The following is a 17,708-nucleotide window of genomic DNA, read 5'->3' as shown; positions in this document are numbered from 1 at the left end:
GATTTCAATAAAATGGGATACTGTTAACGCTTTAGACTGTACAGGTTTTCTGATATTATACACTGGCTACTCAAATCCTGCAGCTGGAATGAAACAGGGAAGGTACTTATCCCTAGAATGGTACAATAAAAAGAAGAGTTACAGCTGGATATAGCTGTATTAGACTGGATACAGATTACAGGTAAACAACAGCTGCTAGGGAACACATTAAACAAATAAAAAATTGTATTTATCTTTGGTTATTTTATATATGCTCTCTGGTGTAATAAAACATCTTTGTTAGATTCAGTTTATCTTCTACATGAATTAGGTAAGGGCTTACAAACAGGAACTACTTTCTTTTCCAACAAGTTAACAGAAGTAAAGCTGATGAATATGTACATGGTGTTGAATGAAATTATACAGGACAAGGTTATAAATAAGAATAACATAAAAATCTTAGCCCTCATGTACAGTCAAGTTGGTACTTGGTGCAACAAATTGATTTAAAATAGGTAATGTGCATAGAGAGGTTGGAATTAGCATTCTTGTACACAAGAAAATATGGTTACTATGGCTTGTCTTTCTGAGTAGCTAAATTAATTTTCACTGGAATTTTAGTATGCATATCCAAGGCTGCATGCCTATTGTGTCTCTCAGTTTTTGCAAAAGTATTTTGCAAATTTTTTTCTAGGCCTGTCAAAGAGCATGCTCCTGAAAGTGGTAGGATTTATGCTGTAATTTGTCCCATGTCTCATTTTTCCTTTATGTCATTTGGCTAATTACAAAAAATAAAACTCTCTTTTGAAGGCCATAATAAGTAAGAAAATACAGGTAAAATTAGAGTTTGAGCAGAAGTCATTTTATCATTTGGAAGGTTAATGAGTTACTTCCAGAGGTATAACAAATGAGGTTATCATTAAGTTTTTCATCATGTTGTGCATAGCATTTATTACAAGTCCATGACTGAAATTGTATTTTATTATAATTGCTATATTTTTGGATAACATCTTTTCACTCTGGCACCCTCTGCACATTTTTTTTAATGTCTGACTTCAGCACCTTATTTAGCTCCTGCAAAACACATTGGATTTTTCATGTAAATTGCAGTTGGTTTAATTGTTTTTCTTGGAAAATTTCAAGGAAGCTCTTAGACCAACTAATCAGCTATTATTCCTTCAGAACTAAAATTTGTTTCCATGAAAAGTCAAAGACTGGGGACTAAACCAGCTCAGCAAAATTTCTTTGGAGCTTCAGTAATTTATGTTGCTTACTGACATGAATTTCTTTTATTGTCATTAGTATAGCACTGCTAACAGAGCTACCTAAACAATTTTAAAATGCTTTCCAGTTTACCAGTAAAAGTAAACAAATATTAAAGAGGTAATTTTAAAGATTTTTACTGTGAAATGATCTACATATACAGACAAACACCCAGGCAAAACTAGGTGTGCACGGAGCAGTCATGGATAGATATGTGTAAAAAGTGGCACAAAATCTTAGAATGTAACAGGACTTAGACTTGCTGAAGCTTCCACTTTCTGCTAATTCATCTCATGTATGTCCCTACTATTAAGGCTTTTGAGAAATTTCAAGTCCTGATGAATGGTAGGATGGTTTCAACCTACTCCTCCTCAGCTGTACTTCAGTGCCCAGTATTGTGGTCACACACTGGGGAAACAAGGCAGAATTTAACCCTCAAGGTAGCTGTATACACTTCAAGGATATAGGAACTTATTTCACATTCAAGCTTAAAGTTAATTTGTTAAGGCAATGTCTTTCACTCCCATTAAGCTGAGTAAGAATGCCTGGGAATCCCTGTGCAGTGCAAAGCTAGTGCCATAGTCTGAAACTCCTTTCACTTTAAGGGCTGTTCTCTTGCAGGGGAATGCACATGTGCAGTGCTCATGGACGGCAGGAAAGCCTCTCACGTACATAAGGACCTCTTGGTCCCATGTAACCATTTTCGCCTGGAAATCCTGGATCTCCCCTTGAGCCATTGCAGCCATCTAAACCATGCTTGCCTCTGGGTCCTTCCCTTCCTGGTAATCCCTGAAAGACAGTTTAATATTTGTTAGAAATGCATCATGATCAATATGAATTTTTTCTTAAGTTAACAGAACAGTTCAGAAACAAATACTTCAGATCTGAATCAAAGGACACGTCCCAGTGGTCCCAGTTTCATACTCTTTGCATTAGAAATGTTTTATATTCTGAATAGAATTTTTTTTTCTGTAGAACAAATGATATAAGTTTTTTGTTTGATTGGGTTTTTTTCATGCATAGCAAACATAACAGGGACAGCACTGGTTATGAGGACCAGACTGAACTCTCACTTGAGTCAAAAAGTAATGTGCTTTCTTCTCAGAGAATGCAGACTCTAACTATAACCTTTTTTGTGGCTGTAAAGAAAAGCTGAAAAAGCCCCCAAAAGTCATCTCAGACAGCCTTACATATTTAACTGATGGGATAAAACAATGAAAAACAGGACACAGCTCAGCTCAGGCATAGAGTAATAGCAGAGACTGTGACTTTTCTAACCTAGCAAGAGCTAACCAGGGTCCAGATAAGGATTAGTTCTACTGCAAATTAGGCACTGGGCAATACAAACAGTGAGATTTTCTTGGAATGATCCTGCCACTGGAGAAAAAAATTATTTCCACAGAATTAAACACTTTTGTAAGGGACAAATACTAATTTTGACCCCAAAATTATTCCTTGGGGGTTCTGAAAAATCATCAGGAAAGTATCCTGGTTATTTGCCTGATATGTTTTCGTCAATTTTAACTTCTTCCTGTCTTTAAGGTTCTTCATCCCAATTTGTGGACACCGTTTTTTAATTCACATTTTTCACAAAAAGTATATGCATTTCTTGGGAACACTTTTTTTTTTTTTTTTTTTTTGGTGCCTCCACATTATACAGACATTCTGGCAACAGCCCCACTGTCAAGTGTGGACAGCTGACAAGCAGATGCTACAACACCCACTCAGTTTTTGGTTCTGTTTTCACTTTCAAAATTCAACATTTTAACTTTGATTCGTATGAAACTAGTAAGGACATAGGAATTCAGTTCTAATAGATACAGTATTTTGAAAAATGCTGTATATAAGATGTTATCTCTTTTGCCACAACCATTTTCACACTGAGGAAGGCATTCTGCAAAATATATAATCACATGCTTATAAAGATATATTTAGGAGCCACTTTGCTTATTCAGTCTCTATTCAGGCTAAAATTAATGGGCTCAGTGGTTGGGTTTTTTCCTGCAAAAGGACTACATGGAAAAATCAGAACATTTGAATAGAAAACAGAAACATCATTTGAGATACATCACTTGAGATATTGAGTACACCTGAGGTATTTCCAGAGATGTTAAGAATGCATCAAGGAGACTACAGCCTGCTATAGAGCCTGAGAAAATAAACTCGTTGCTTTTAATCCTAGCACTGACACATGCTAGATGGGCATGGGCAGCCTCTGCCTTCATTGCCCCACTCCTGCATGAAAATTATGTACTTATCTCATTGGGGTTTTGTGGAATTTGTTATCAATAGTAAGCACAGTTGAAGTTAACCTGGTTATTTTGTGTTTTTGCAAAACATGTAATTCTGTAGGTGACATGATATCAATAGATATAAAGCCAAACAATTTATTGAGTGTATTGTTCTGTTAGAGGACTTGCTGTGACTTTATAGGAACTGCAATTTTTATAAAGAAATATTTATTTAATACGTACAGGAACACCATCTAAACCAGGAAATCCTGGGACTCCAGTTGGGCCCTAAAAACAGGCAATATGAAAAAACAGAGTTGCTGAGGTCATTAAATCTTAAAAATAAGGAAAACCAAGAATATGTGATACTATATAGCAAGAAACAAAAACCAGTCATGTTTGAAATATGAATCAAAAGCTGTAACTGTCAGAAATAAAGATTTCCAAAAAACTTATATGGGCTTAGCAGAGGACTAGTGCCAATAGCTAAACATGTGACAGATGGTGCAGTACAGGACAAATGTCTAACACTCATACTCATTCATTCTCCTAAGATTATAAAATCACAGAGAAGGGGAAGTTGCCTGTAACTTATAAACTAAATCTATACATAATTTCACAATCCTGCTCCTGTTTTGATATTACCAGCAGCACGATTTTTATTTATAGCACCTACATTTTCAGTGTGCCAGTTACTGACATTAGTGATTTCAGTCATCCTCTGAGATCAGTGGAATTAGGCCATTAAAACTAATATAAAGTACCAAGAGCACAGGGATTGTACAACTGTGAAAGATATGAATCTGGACTACAATTTATACCCTTAAGTGATAATAAAATTCTGTTTATTGCAGCACTTTTAAAAGCACCAAAAGCTCCCTCCAGCTCCACATTTCTTCCACAAACCTATTTGACGTTAAGGAGAATGACATGGTAAGTAACAATCAGAGACTGTTTAATCTTATTTTATGTCTTCTGACAATTCTCATTTTGCAATCCACAGCAAAAAAACTCCTGAAATATTCTTTCAAGAATGCTGTAATTAATTTCAGTGAGAATTCTGTATCACTGGTCAACATTACACCTTAAAGAGCAGTCTGTGGTGTTTCCTACCTTATCACCTTTTCTCCAGCTGGCCCAGGCTGCCCATTCTCACCTCTCTGTCCTTTTTCCCCTGGCAGACCAGCTGGTCCTGGGGATCCCAAAGACCCAATTGGCCCTTGAGCTCCCAGCTCACCAGGCTGACCCTGAAAAGAGTCCAAAGAAGTGAATGAATGTGCTGTAAACCCCGCAGCAGGCAGCAATTCAGAGATGACTATGGCTAAAACAAGGCTTACAATGTGTAAACACTCATGATTCAGAACAGGTTGCTGGACAGCCTGCAGAACTGTGCCATGCATTACCTGCCACAGGAACATGACCTTCAAATTTAACAACTTGTTCAAAGTAATCATTTCTTTTCACCTTCATCAGGTCTCCAAGACCACCTGGCTGAGATGCCTGGGATAAACTGCAAGTCTTCCTGGCTCTTCCAATGTAAGTATCACCTTCTCCAAGCCTAAGACTCCACTGGGTATTGTATTTTCCCACCAGAGAAATGAGAAATTTTACACAAAGGGACTTTGTACCCAATTAGAACAAATCAAGGGAGTTCTCTCTTTCTTTTAAGTTAAGATATGGTAATTATCTTAAGTTTTCCTAGCTTATATCTTCCATCATCACTCTCAGATCTTAATGCCTTATTTAAAAGTTGTCAAGTTTCCTGCAGGAAAAAATGATAAGTTATTAGCCAACATATACCTATGCTACCATACAGACTGTCTCCATGGAATTCCATTAACTTTTCCAAGGTAATATATATATTCTTTATTTATTCTTTACTTCCTATGCCAACTGAATTTTTTGGTCTATAGCATTGGTGTGGAGTTGTTTCAGATTTGTTGCAGGTTTTGTTCTGTGCTGCTAAACAACTACACAATCATAGATTCAAAGTGCTGGATAAAGCAAGCTTTCTAATCAGACTTCACATGTGAGTTGTCTACATTTCCACCCTAAAAAATCTAAATATTTATAGGTCTTTATTTCTCTTACTCATCTTTTTCATTCTGTATCATTATCTTTGTTTACCTATAACTTGTTCTGTTTTCAAACTGAAGTGCTTCAATTTCAGAATTCATCAATCAGTGATACCATATCATTAAAAAAGAGAATAAATTGGGATCCATGCATTCCTGAGAAAACTGTAAGGTTTTAGGACCACTTGAGGGCAGTAAAAGATATTTCAGTATCTACAGAAATAAGAGACCATATGTTTATTTCTATGAATGGATTGAACCAAAAAAAAATGACAGAAATGAAAGATGATTTTAAGGAGATATGTAACTTCAGGAAGCAAAAGAACTGAACGCTCGTTTTTCAGTGTAAACATTTCAGCAGGCTGAATCTGTCTGAACAAAATCTTACCTTGTGAATTGCAAGCAGGGACCTACACTTCTTTTTCTTTTTATTTATTTCCTATTTGTCTTTTGAAATCAGTGTGATTTGATACTTGGAAAGGAAGAGATATATGGCATCCGTCATTGAGTCAAATCAGCAAAGAAAGAGAGGAAGTAATTTACTACATGTTTGCACAGGAACATACTATAGGTTTATACCATAGTGGAAGCAAGACTAGGTGACCACTGGCCCTTAAGCTATGAATAGAAACTTAGTCCAGAGGCTGGAAAAAGAAGTCCTACATTTAGAAATAAGGACTACCTGAAAAAAGTATCCTCATACAACTCAGGTTCCATTTATCTTTACTGTATCATCTCATGTCAACCTTGATCCTGCTTCCAGTGAAGTCACTGGCAAAAACTCCAGGGCAGACTTGGCATGTTGTCTTCACTAACAGTTACAGTTTTCTTGATACCATAATTTGAGGAGTGTCAAATATTATGCAAATTAGGGGCTACTTGTATTAAAAGCTCATGATTCTGCATCCTTGTTAACAGTGAATGGACAGTCAGGATTCTGGGTGTTTAATTTGAGCATTTGCTTGCATGAACAGTTGCAGCCTGTCTACTGGCAGTGCCTTGCACATCCTCTGTCAGAAAACTGAATTTACTCATTGAAGTACTTTTAAAGCAGCTATTATGCCCTTTAAATACTTGATTAAAAAAAAAGACTTGACAACCATTTTAAGTAAAGAATAATTTTTGGTATAAGTGAAATGAATGACCCTAATAATATAATAAAATACAACTGTTTGAAGCCCTAACTCTACCTGAAGTGGTACAGTTTTTTTAGTACTCTGAAGTAGCTACTATCATGCACAATGCAACATTCATCAGCAGGAAAAAAAAGCATAAGATGTTTATCAATAATGTTCTAATACCTTTGTCTTATTGCATTTTATTAACAACAGTTTCAATATTTTCAATATATAGTGTACATGCTCTGCAATCAAGTGATGGAAATTTTTAAATCATGTTTTATCCTTTGGGCAGTTAAAGAAACATGATTTTCATTGCACTCAGAAAAAAGTTGAGATACTATATGCGTTCTATGGAATTATCTATCATAATTAACCAACAGCCACTTCCAGGACATGTAGTCCTTTAGATTGATAAAATGTCTTCGTTTGTTGCTGCCCTGTGAATTTAATTGACTCCACGGTTTATGTCTTCAGTAGAAGGCAGTGAAGTCATAAAACAGAGGCACTGAATCCCGAATTCACAATAGGTTTGGCAGCTGATACAACTTTAGCATGCCATGTGAAGCTGGTGGATTGTCTCTCTTTCTTTCAGCTCAAAGACTAATAATGACTGGGAGCTTTGTTAAGACCAAACTGATACCATGTCATAACATCTATTATCACATCTATTATTTGTGCCCATCCAATGTGACTACACAGCATTACAGTCTCAGGACAGCTGTACAAATAAAGAGGATGAAGGTAGTCATGCTCATGTGGAAATGACAAATTAGCTCAGTTAAAATGAACAGAATATTATGTCTGCTCTGCCATCTGATGCCAATAAATTCCTTTAGGATTTCAATGCCTTGTTAATTGTCTAGGTCAGGAACTACCCATGCCAAGACTACGGTCTGTTATTTTAGCATATCCTGGGCTTGACCTGCAGTAAGAAATTGACTTTTGGCAAAACAAGGCTATATTTTTTTTTAATTAAGTATGCTTCCTAAAACTAAGACTGCAAATACTTCAGAATCATGCAATGAAACATTTAACACTGTTTGGAAAAGGCAGTGGCCAAGGTTATCTGGAATTACTTTTTTTGGATGCCTAAGACTGAAGAGCACCTGATTTTTAAAGTGCCCTGAGACTTAACTGTCTGAAAGTACAGTGTTTTAAAGGAGTCTTAATTGGAAATTAAAAAAAATGGTTCATGCTATTTAGAGTGAATTGTCTCTTGCTTCTCATTATCAATAAAGTCAAAAGAAGCCCAGTTTTCTCCTTCAGTTAGGATGGTACCCTATGTTACAGGCTATGGAGATGTACCCGTGATATGGGAGATGCACTTACCTCTGTTCATAAGGACAAAAATGAAAATGCCCATCAACCCCACACAGTCAGATTGTAGACAAATAATACAACACCCCTTTTCATTGTTCATAGGACTCTGGCTTTTAGCCAGCCTTTCTCATTCCACCAGCAGCAGGACAGAGAAAGGGAGCAAAGCAAAGCAGGCTGTGGCAAGAGAGGAGAGCTCACAACGGTGTTTGCAGACAGATGTTTTCTTTTGTGGTTTGCTTAGTGAGGTGGGGGCATCTGCTGCTCCTCTAAGCTCCACCCATGTCTTCTCCCCTTTCCAAAGAGTGTATCTACAACAAGGCAAAGCCACAGCTTCCAGGGCTTGGAGGGGCGTCTATTCTGGGAAGATTTCACTCCTCACTGTAACTGTGTAGGACTGGGACCAAACCCATTTTTATTGTAAGTCAAGGCTCCATAAAAAAACCCTCTTCTAAATATGAACCTGATAAAGATGAGATAAACCTGAGAAATCACACAACTTGGCATTAAATCCACTCTCTTGTCCTTAATAGAGCAAAATAGATCATTTATTTTTCATAGTCAGATTTTGAGCCAATTAAATGCAATAGTAACTCTTAGAGCTTGACTTTCCATAGAATCACAGAATGGTTTGGGTTGGAAGGGATCATAAAGATCTTGATCCAACCCCCCTACGGTAGACACACCTTTCACTAGCACAGGTTACTCAAAGCCCCATCCAGCCTGGCCTTGAACACTTTCAAGGATGGGGCATTCACTACCCCTCATAGTAAAGAATTTCTTCCCAAAAATTTCTTCCCTAAACCTACCCTCTTTCAAATTGAAGCCATTCCCCCTTGTCCTGTCACTACATGCTCTTGTAAATTGTCTCTCTCCATCTTTCTTGTAAAAAGCATGTGAACCATGCTGCAAACTACTGGAAATTTTGGTGACTTTTTATCATACCTTTCAATGGTCTAATATGCTACAGGAACATAATAACTGATGATGCAGCATAGTATTCACAGTGATACTTCACAGAAGCACAACAAATCACTGTGAAGTGCTGAAAACATTCTTCACAGTGTACTTTGTTTTGTGTTTTAATACTGTGAGACTATGAAAAGAAAAACTATCCAATAAGCCAGTGGGTGTCACTATTGTGTTAAATAAACTCTGAACAAATGATAATTTGGCACTGAAACTCTGTTCATAGTTGAAAGCAGAGAGCTACAAATAAAGCATCGTAGACCACGAATAATTAACATCAGATTAGCTAATAAAATAAAATGGAGTTTTGCTCTGAACAATTTTACTGAAACAAGACACTGATTGGCAAATTTTGATTGATTCCAGTCTGTAAAAAAAGGAATGATTTTGTAGAGTTTTATCTTGCCTGATGTGGAAAAAATTGGCAATCTGCTGCAATTGACAAAAACACTATTCTTAGTATGGTGGGACAGGGGAACCAAAAGTATTAAGGAAAGAAAGATGCTCAAGAATAAAAGGAGAGATAATATAACAAGATCAAAACTTGTGAGAAATTTGGATAAATGTCTAATATGGAAAATGCTAATTTACAGATGCTGTAGCTGGACACAGAACAACCTCAAAGGAACCCTACAGTGAGGTGACTGGAGTGACTGTGTTCCTATTCCACATTCTGGTAAGTGGGCTCCATTGCCTACCGATTCAAATCAAATCCTGACTTCTGGAACCAGAGAACTGCCTACTCCTCTGTCTAGTAACAAAAACTGTGTGCTCTGCTTCATGTATAGATTTAAGGGCCTCATTTCTCTGGGTCTGTTTTCTATGCTTCTCAGTGAATGTAAGTGAAATGTAATAGAAATACTACAGAAATGTATAACTGGTCTTGGGAATCTTCTATTTTAAAACTTGCCATAGGTAATATACTGGAAAAAAAATAATCAAATATGAGGCAAATAGTAGGAGAAACCTGAATTTCCTTATATGCTAGTGTCTATACATCTCTGATAGTGGATTCAATTAAGAGCATGCATTTGAGATCAAATAGATGGATTTTACATAATTATTTCCTGAGTGTACAACTTGAAAATTCAAATACAAGTACTGGATATTCCACGTGAATTACAGACTGACACTGCATACTGATAAGCAAAAAAGTGTGATTTAATAAATGCCTCTTACTCCCCAAAACAGACAGAACTTGCACAGTTTCCCAGTTAGTGCATTTTAAATAATCAGAGAGCCCACAGGACCTACCAGGGAACTTTGACACTCCCAAGATCTGCTGGGGAGATGTTCCAAGAGAAGCAATGCCAGAGGACTGACCCACTGCACAGGTGCATTTCCCCATTCCTACCCCACTGACTGCAGTGACTGAAAGCAGCTGACTTTCTAACTTACCTGTGACAGCCAACTGACCCAGCATCTCTTGTGGGTGCTTACTCCTTATATCTGAAAGGCCAGAAAGTGTGAGACCTCCCTCTTAGATTTGTTTGCTACGTTCTCCCCTACACTGGGACAAAAATAACCCTCACGCTTCATCTGCAAAAGAACGAACATTGGTCCTGCTGAGTTATATTTATTATTCACTTTGATCCAGGCATTTCACATGATCTCATAGAAGCCAGATCAGGTTGGGTCATGAATAGATGCTTACTTTCTAAATCTACTTAACGCTATAAACAAAGCCAAAGGAATTGAATAGGATCAAACTCCGGGGTCGGCACAGGACACGTTTACAATTGGTCAGCGCTAACTGCAAACATTTTTTTAACTATCTAAATTCTGTTAGAGCAGCCAGCGTTTTTGGAAGCCTGTGATACAACACAGCAGGAGTTATCTAGGAAACAGCTTCCCAAGAGGAGGGAATAGTGGAAAGGTTTCACTGTATCTTTAACAAAAAATTAAATCACAACTTTATGGCATACCAAAAAGAAAGAGGAGAAAAAGAATCCAAAACAACGAAGTTGCTGTTTGCCTCCAATTAAAAACATTGACTGCTGCTGCCTGCTGGAAGACCATACATCTTGACTGGGAAAAAAGAGGCAGGATTCCCAGTTGTTCCAGGTTGGCACTCAAAATCATGTAGAACATTTACTGGCGGATATACTTTCACTAATGATGTTTTGCTCTCATGTATCTGTTCTACAGTTCTTTAATGAATAGATATAATAGCACACGGTATGCACAAAGCAATTTAGTAATAGATTTTAATGGTGTCCCATGGAGGAAAGAGTCCTTTTGAGTTGTGACATGAGATCAAAAGATAAATAGTATAATGTAAAAGTAACTCCAACAAGACTGTAATCCCAGTTAAACAGAAATCAAAATTTCATTGTGATGTGGACAACTGTAATGATATACTACTAGCAGTAGTGAATAGAATGTTTTCAGGTAGTGATTTCTTGCTAATGAGTAGGAGTTCAAACCTGTTTATAGCACAGAGTTATCTCAGTTGAGAGAATAAAAAAATGACAGGTACACAAGCTCTCGTAAAAACCAACAGAGCAAACGATGCATAATTATACTGGGTTTATATAAATATTAAATGGAAGTTTAGCTACTTGCTTCTACTTTTCTTCCAACTTGCCCAATTTCAATACATTGAAGTATGGCCATGGCAGTTTCCTTTTCTTACTCCCATGGTCATCCTTCCTCTAGCTAAAATCTCAATTATCTTGTCCACTTACAATGAAGGAGGCTTTTGGTGTTGAAATTTAAAATATTTTCAAATGGGCAACTAGAAGGCAAAGTCTTAATTCCAAAAGTTCCAAAATTTTAGGCTTGTATACTGTACAATGTCAGAGGTTTTCAATGATCATTTATTTCTTACACTTTGAAGACAGGATTGAGGAAGGTGCAAAACTCAGAGGAGCCAGCCTGGGAGCAGGATTCAGACAGAAAAGTAGATAAAGCAGATGTTTTGCATTCTAGGAAGCTAACAATAAGATAAAAAAAATCTTTTATTTTGTAATGAGTAGTCTCCACAAAAGCTAGGAAAGCAAAATTACTGTGTCAGAGTGTAAAGGCAGAACACAGCAAAGTTTAGAAATCAGAAGAATTGTATGCTGAAAAAAAAACGTATATAATCCTATAGAAAATTGTTCATCACCATAGATTAGCATATGTGCAACAATCTATCTGAAGTGGTGTTTAGTTAAGCCATATTTCATGTAGGATCTGAAAAGTACTTCTATTTCTTGCATATTGATTAATAGAAATGATTGCATACAATATAAATTCTTACTACATTGCAGAGGCTTTATCCATTACCAAGCAGTGTACACGTACGTTATTTCAGAGCTGTTTCAGAAAACAGTACAATTCTCAAACTTATATTTGTATAATGACATTGAGTTTATTTTGAAATGTTTATTACAATTCTATTTGGCACTGAGGTCCAGATCCTTGGAATTATTTAGAAAACTAACTGCAAATGCAAGAATCATAGTCCAGTTTACCTGTGATGGGGAGGACAGCTTAGGAAAGAGCCACAACAACTGCAGGGAGTATTTATTATTGATTCATTATGGGCATGTAATTCAAAACTTCCAGGCTCCAGAGAGAGAACCAGAATCAAGGAATTGCGTCTAATTTCAAAGTCAATTGTTTTTTAATGGCACTCCCGATGAGGTTTTTGGTATCCAGAACAGTCTATACAGTAGTGCTGAGAGACACTGCAATGGCAGTAGTCAAAATACTTTTCCTGGGATGCCCTTTTGTTAACACAATGTTACAGAGATATACCCACCCTAGGCCTCTATTATTAAAACCCTACCGTATGGGGGACTTTCATATAGACATAATCCTGGAGGATTAGGATAGGATCCAAGGACACCAGGGCAGTGATCATGACACAGCAAAGTGTGCAGCCAACAGCAGAAGCACAGGAAGGAAAAGGTGCGTCTTGCTTTTCTGGCCACACAGTTTGCCAACAAACAAATGGGGTGTGCAGCTCTTCTAAAATTGATCCACCATGTTCAAGCTTTCTAAACCTAAACTTAAACATTAGTACTTTGATAGAAAACAAGTTTTTTCCTCATAAAATGTTTAAATTGTTTGCTATCACTATATAGATGTGTATTTTGAGAAAGAACAGCCAAGATTAACTAGTGATCACTGGACCATATTTCAATTAACAATCAGAAGCATGCACAGTTACTAATTCTAGTGTATAATATGAAAATGCCTTGGCTTCATTCAATGTTTTATAATTCTTTAGAAGACAAAGACAGTTTGGATTTTTTTTATACTTAGTATATTAAGTGAGTAAAATAAAAAGTTTGCAAGCTTTTCCAGAGTCACCTAGCCCAAATAAGAAATAACTAAGTTCTCATAAAACTAGTGAATGGCATAGACAGTCTCTTTTAACCAACCTCTTAGTAGAGAACAAGCATAGACTTCTAAACAACATATATCAGGAATTACATCTGTCTAAATACTAGATTGATCTCAAAGAGTCCTTAACTGAATAAAAAGATATGATGATTATTACAAACTTCTTTACAACAATCTTAATTTTCTTTGATGATAGCTGTACTTCGTACCATTCAGAGAATTATGCTAGTTTGCTGTAGTCAGCTGTGTCTATGTCTGAATATTGATTTATGTCAACTATGTTGATTTTCAAGAACAGCAATGTGCACAAAATGAATGGTATTTAAAACAGTAACTATCATTAGCTCTAATCATCACTTACCCTTGATCCTTTTTCTGGAAAGCACCGACAAACTGAACAATCCTGTCCCCCACATGGGTCAATATATGCATATCTTCCCTAAAAATTAAAAGTTTATGGATTTATCAATACACAACAGAAAACAATAACTTCATCAAATATTGTCAACTGGACATATTAGCTAATTAGATGATTTTCAAGGCAAAAAATTTGGCTATCCTTGCACACTCACAGGGCAATTTCCTTCTGATGTAGAAACAGCATAGCAGCAAACATCTGAATATTGTGTAGATCTTCAGCTTGACACATATGAAACTTATCTAATGCTTGCTTAACAGAATGCAAACATGAATACTATATTTAAAATCCTCCTAACTTTCTTGGACCTCTCATCAGCATAAACATGCTGGTAGGGTAGAAGCAATAAGTAAAATCTTATTACTGTTGCTGTAGAAGCTGAAAGAAATTAACTATTAGTTATAATTCTTAAAGCTAAATATTACAACCAAATACAACTTAGGTGACAGGTTGCACCTAGAAAGAAATTTTAAGAGAGTCAGAATTTAATTTGTAATAATGTGAAATTTGTAACCCATCACATTATGTCAGGAGTTTGTTTAACTACAAAGAAACTATAAAAGACAAAACAAGCTGAAGGAGCAAGAAGCTCACTCAGCAATAAAGCCTTGTATTTAATTATTGTCTATTAAATGAAACAAGAAGTATGTGCATGGTGTAATCCCCTACTATTAAATTACTTATTTATTTTATTAAAAGTGTCTGTCACTGTCCTCTTAATAGCAAAGATATGCTTACTTTGTTTCATCAGATTGCAATGAGGAAAGAAAGCATATTCAAGGATAAACTAAAACACAATAAAATGTAAATTCAATAGATTTATTGTGTGGTAAGTGAACACCATTTCATAATTCTTTTCTATTTCCCAAAATGTAGTAACAAACATATACCAATTACACACACCATATGCACTTATAAGCTTACATAGATGGTTGGAATGTTCACTAAATAACATTATTTTTTCAGCAAAACTGTGTAAATTATCAAAGACTTTTCAAAAAGGATAACAAGGGTTAAAAGACTTAAGAATAATGTAGGTAAACAAGTAAATAGTGATAATAAAAATATTTGCTCAGTGTGGATTTTCATTATTATCAAGCTCAACATTGTTTTGTTACTTGTTTTAATACCCGACAGAACACTATAAGTTCATACTTCAACATTTCAAGGAGAAAACACTGACAAATATTAGATAAGGAGGAAAAATTCTGTTCTTTCTATCTAAAACATTTTTAGAATATCTGGAACTCCCAAACCTCAGAACAAGAGGGTATGATGGTCTCTCTCACAGACTACTTCTCTTTCACACACTGGATTTCCCATGAAATTACTAATCTACTCCACACTAGTCTCTCACCTAGTTATTAAAAACTTGCCTCTCCTGGAATGTCAATGGAATGCAAGTTTCCCATAACATGTAAGCTGTTACCCTTTGTTCTAATTGAACACATTTATTTTAGAAAAATATTTCCACTTTCAACAGTTCAACTAAAAAGGGATGACTTAGGGAATAAAAACAATAAAAAAAGGCACTTTAAAATATTTGAAAGAGTTAAATATAATGGACTTGAAAGAAATTTCAGAGATGGCATTACAAACATGAGGTTAATATGAAGGCCAGTACAGAGAGGAAAAATAACTATATTGTATGTGAAATTTTGGCTTCAGAGAGATGGGAATGACCAGGGAAGCCAGTTTAAGATCTAGGTTAACATACAGAGCAGAGCTTGAAAGCTAGAGAGACATGTGCCATAATGCAGAGCCATCAAAGAGACTTTATGAGGAAGGAGACAGACAGTGCAAAAGAGAGGTTTTTATACATGAAGCTTTCCAAAAGCATCTAAAGATTCCAGAATTAGAATCTAGGAGAATCCAGAGGAGAAAATTACAAAACAGTTAAGCTGAGTAACAGGCACAGAAAGGAAAGTTAGAACTGCAGAAATACTGGAAAGAAAATTACAGTTTTCCCAGAGAACTACAGGTCATTTTGGTGTATACAGTGTTACTTCTTTGAACTGCACCATCCTACCCCTCACCTGTCTAAAGTAAACATCAATGTCACTTACCCCAGCGATTTCTTGTGCTGCAAAACAATCAGCAGCCACCTGATTTAAAAGAAGAAGAAACAAAATTAAAACTAAACTTGCAGCATCGAACCTTCACAAAAATTCAGCCTCTAGAAAGTGAGAAGTGTGTACACATGGTTAAGTCCTGTTTGGGGTGTTTATATAGTATTTTTATAAAGGGTCCACACCATCAAGGGATGGTCAGCACATGGTACATATCTTTGTGAGATTGAGGACAGACAGGCATGAATAAGGCTGTGTAAAAGTCCTTGTAACTCCCTCTTGTAACCCCTTTCTAACCCCATAATTACAGGGTGACAGAGAGGAACCATTCCAGATTTCTCCATGGACGCCATGAGATGAAGACTGAGCAGAGATGGAGGTGATCTGCATCTGCCCCAAAATGAGTTTGCTGGTACTGTTTTCGTTTGCTGGGAGAGAGAGAACAAGAGAAGGTAGAGAGCAAAGCCTCACTTAAAATATGACTCCAGAGCAGCTGCTGGGAAGCCCAGCTCCCTGCCAACCATTGCTAGGGATGGATTATAGAATTGAAATAATTTCTGCAATTAAAAAAAAAAAAAGTAAGAGAGAAAATATAATAAAAAATAGGGAGAGAATACACTAAAATCAAAAGGTAGCCCAAAATTTCTGCAGCAGTACAGGAAATAAGTATTATTTTAATTAGTATTAACAGTAATATTATTTTAATGAGAACTAAGGTGCTTAATCATTATACGAAAAGATAAATTAGATACACCCATAACATGTAGACTGCTGTGTATTATAATATTATATTCACTGCAGGCTGCAGTGAAGCTTATTTCAAAATTACTTCAACTTGGCAAAAACATAGGCATTTAGTAAAATTCCCCAAAGTCCTATTGAGATCAACTTCTATCTTGTTAGCCATATGGTCAGCTCTTTGGAGAACTGAGAACTGTGCCAGCAAACTGATTACTCTCCCTGATTATTAATTATTTAGATTCAAACTGGAAGTAATATAACTTGTAAATGCACTGAGATATACTATAAATTCAGTACTGAAAATTTTTACATATTTTAGCCATTTATGTGCAGTTACTCTATATACTTTTTACACTATATTGCCTGCTACTTGTTTTAAAATACACAGATTTTACTGAAACAAATTATTTATGCAAACAGTTAGTATAACTGAAGAGAGAAGCTCACACTGTCCCTTGCTAATAAGAAACAAAGGACCAATTAACAATGTAAGACTGCCAGATGACCAGCTACAGTAGTAAGTAAATGTCTTATGCATGCCAGTGGTTCGTCCTTTAATGTATAAAGTAAGTTTGTGTAGAAAGGATTTAACTCCACAGGAGCACTTCAGCCAGGTAGCAGATAATAGCATTGGTTTGTTCTGTGATTGTTACTAATTTAAGCCTTTTTTGCTGCTCACCTTCCTAACTTGCAGACAGTCTCTGTAAACATTTTTTTCCCATATCAAAGTGGCCAGGGGTGAGTTATTTTCCATTTAAGAAGTCATCAAGTTCTCATGAAGCCCTCACACATGTGAAATAGAAGTCTGATGATGCTCTTCTTGATATAAAGTACTACAGTCTCCCTTTTTCCAGTCATACATGGCAGGTATGTGTTTGCCAGATTCTTTGTCATTTCAAAATCCCTGCCTCCTGAAGCCAGGCAGATGTTTCCTACTATGTACTCGAATCAGCAAAGACTGTTAGAGGTAAGCCAGTCACAAATAATGAAGAAAAAAGGCAAGAAGAGCTACCTTGGAGAGATGACTGGGATAGAAGGCTGCTACATTGTGGAACACCTGAATAACAAGCAGCCTGGGTTTGTACAACCCAAATAAATGAGAAAAAGACACTGGAGGGAGGTCAGGCATATTAACACAACAGACTGTCTATTTTGGGACAGGCCTACAGGTTTGAGTTGGTCATTACTTT

General features: G+C 36.2%; 1 protein-coding gene across 1 annotated transcript in view; it reads right to left on the bottom strand.

Moving 5' to 3' along the window:
- LOC116791883 (collagen alpha-4(IV) chain-like) overlaps positions 1-17,708 on the bottom strand; it is a 69,166-nt gene that overhangs the window by 45,693 nt on the left and 5,765 nt on the right. Inside the window, 6 exon segments of the mRNA XM_032698319.1 lie at positions 1,915-2,031; positions 3,717-3,761; positions 4,595-4,720; positions 13,652-13,729; positions 15,775-15,800; positions 15,803-15,813. Coding sequence (XP_032554210.1) covers positions 1,915-2,031; positions 3,717-3,761; positions 4,595-4,720; positions 13,652-13,729; positions 15,775-15,800; positions 15,803-15,813 — 403 coding nt within the window.

This window comes from Chiroxiphia lanceolata, chromosome 10, assembly GCF_009829145.1.
Source record: "Chiroxiphia lanceolata isolate bChiLan1 chromosome 10, bChiLan1.pri, whole genome shotgun sequence".
NCBI classification, from domain to species: Eukaryota; Metazoa; Chordata; class Aves; order Passeriformes; family Pipridae; genus Chiroxiphia; species Chiroxiphia lanceolata.
This window is presented reverse-complemented; position numbering and strand designations above follow the sequence as displayed.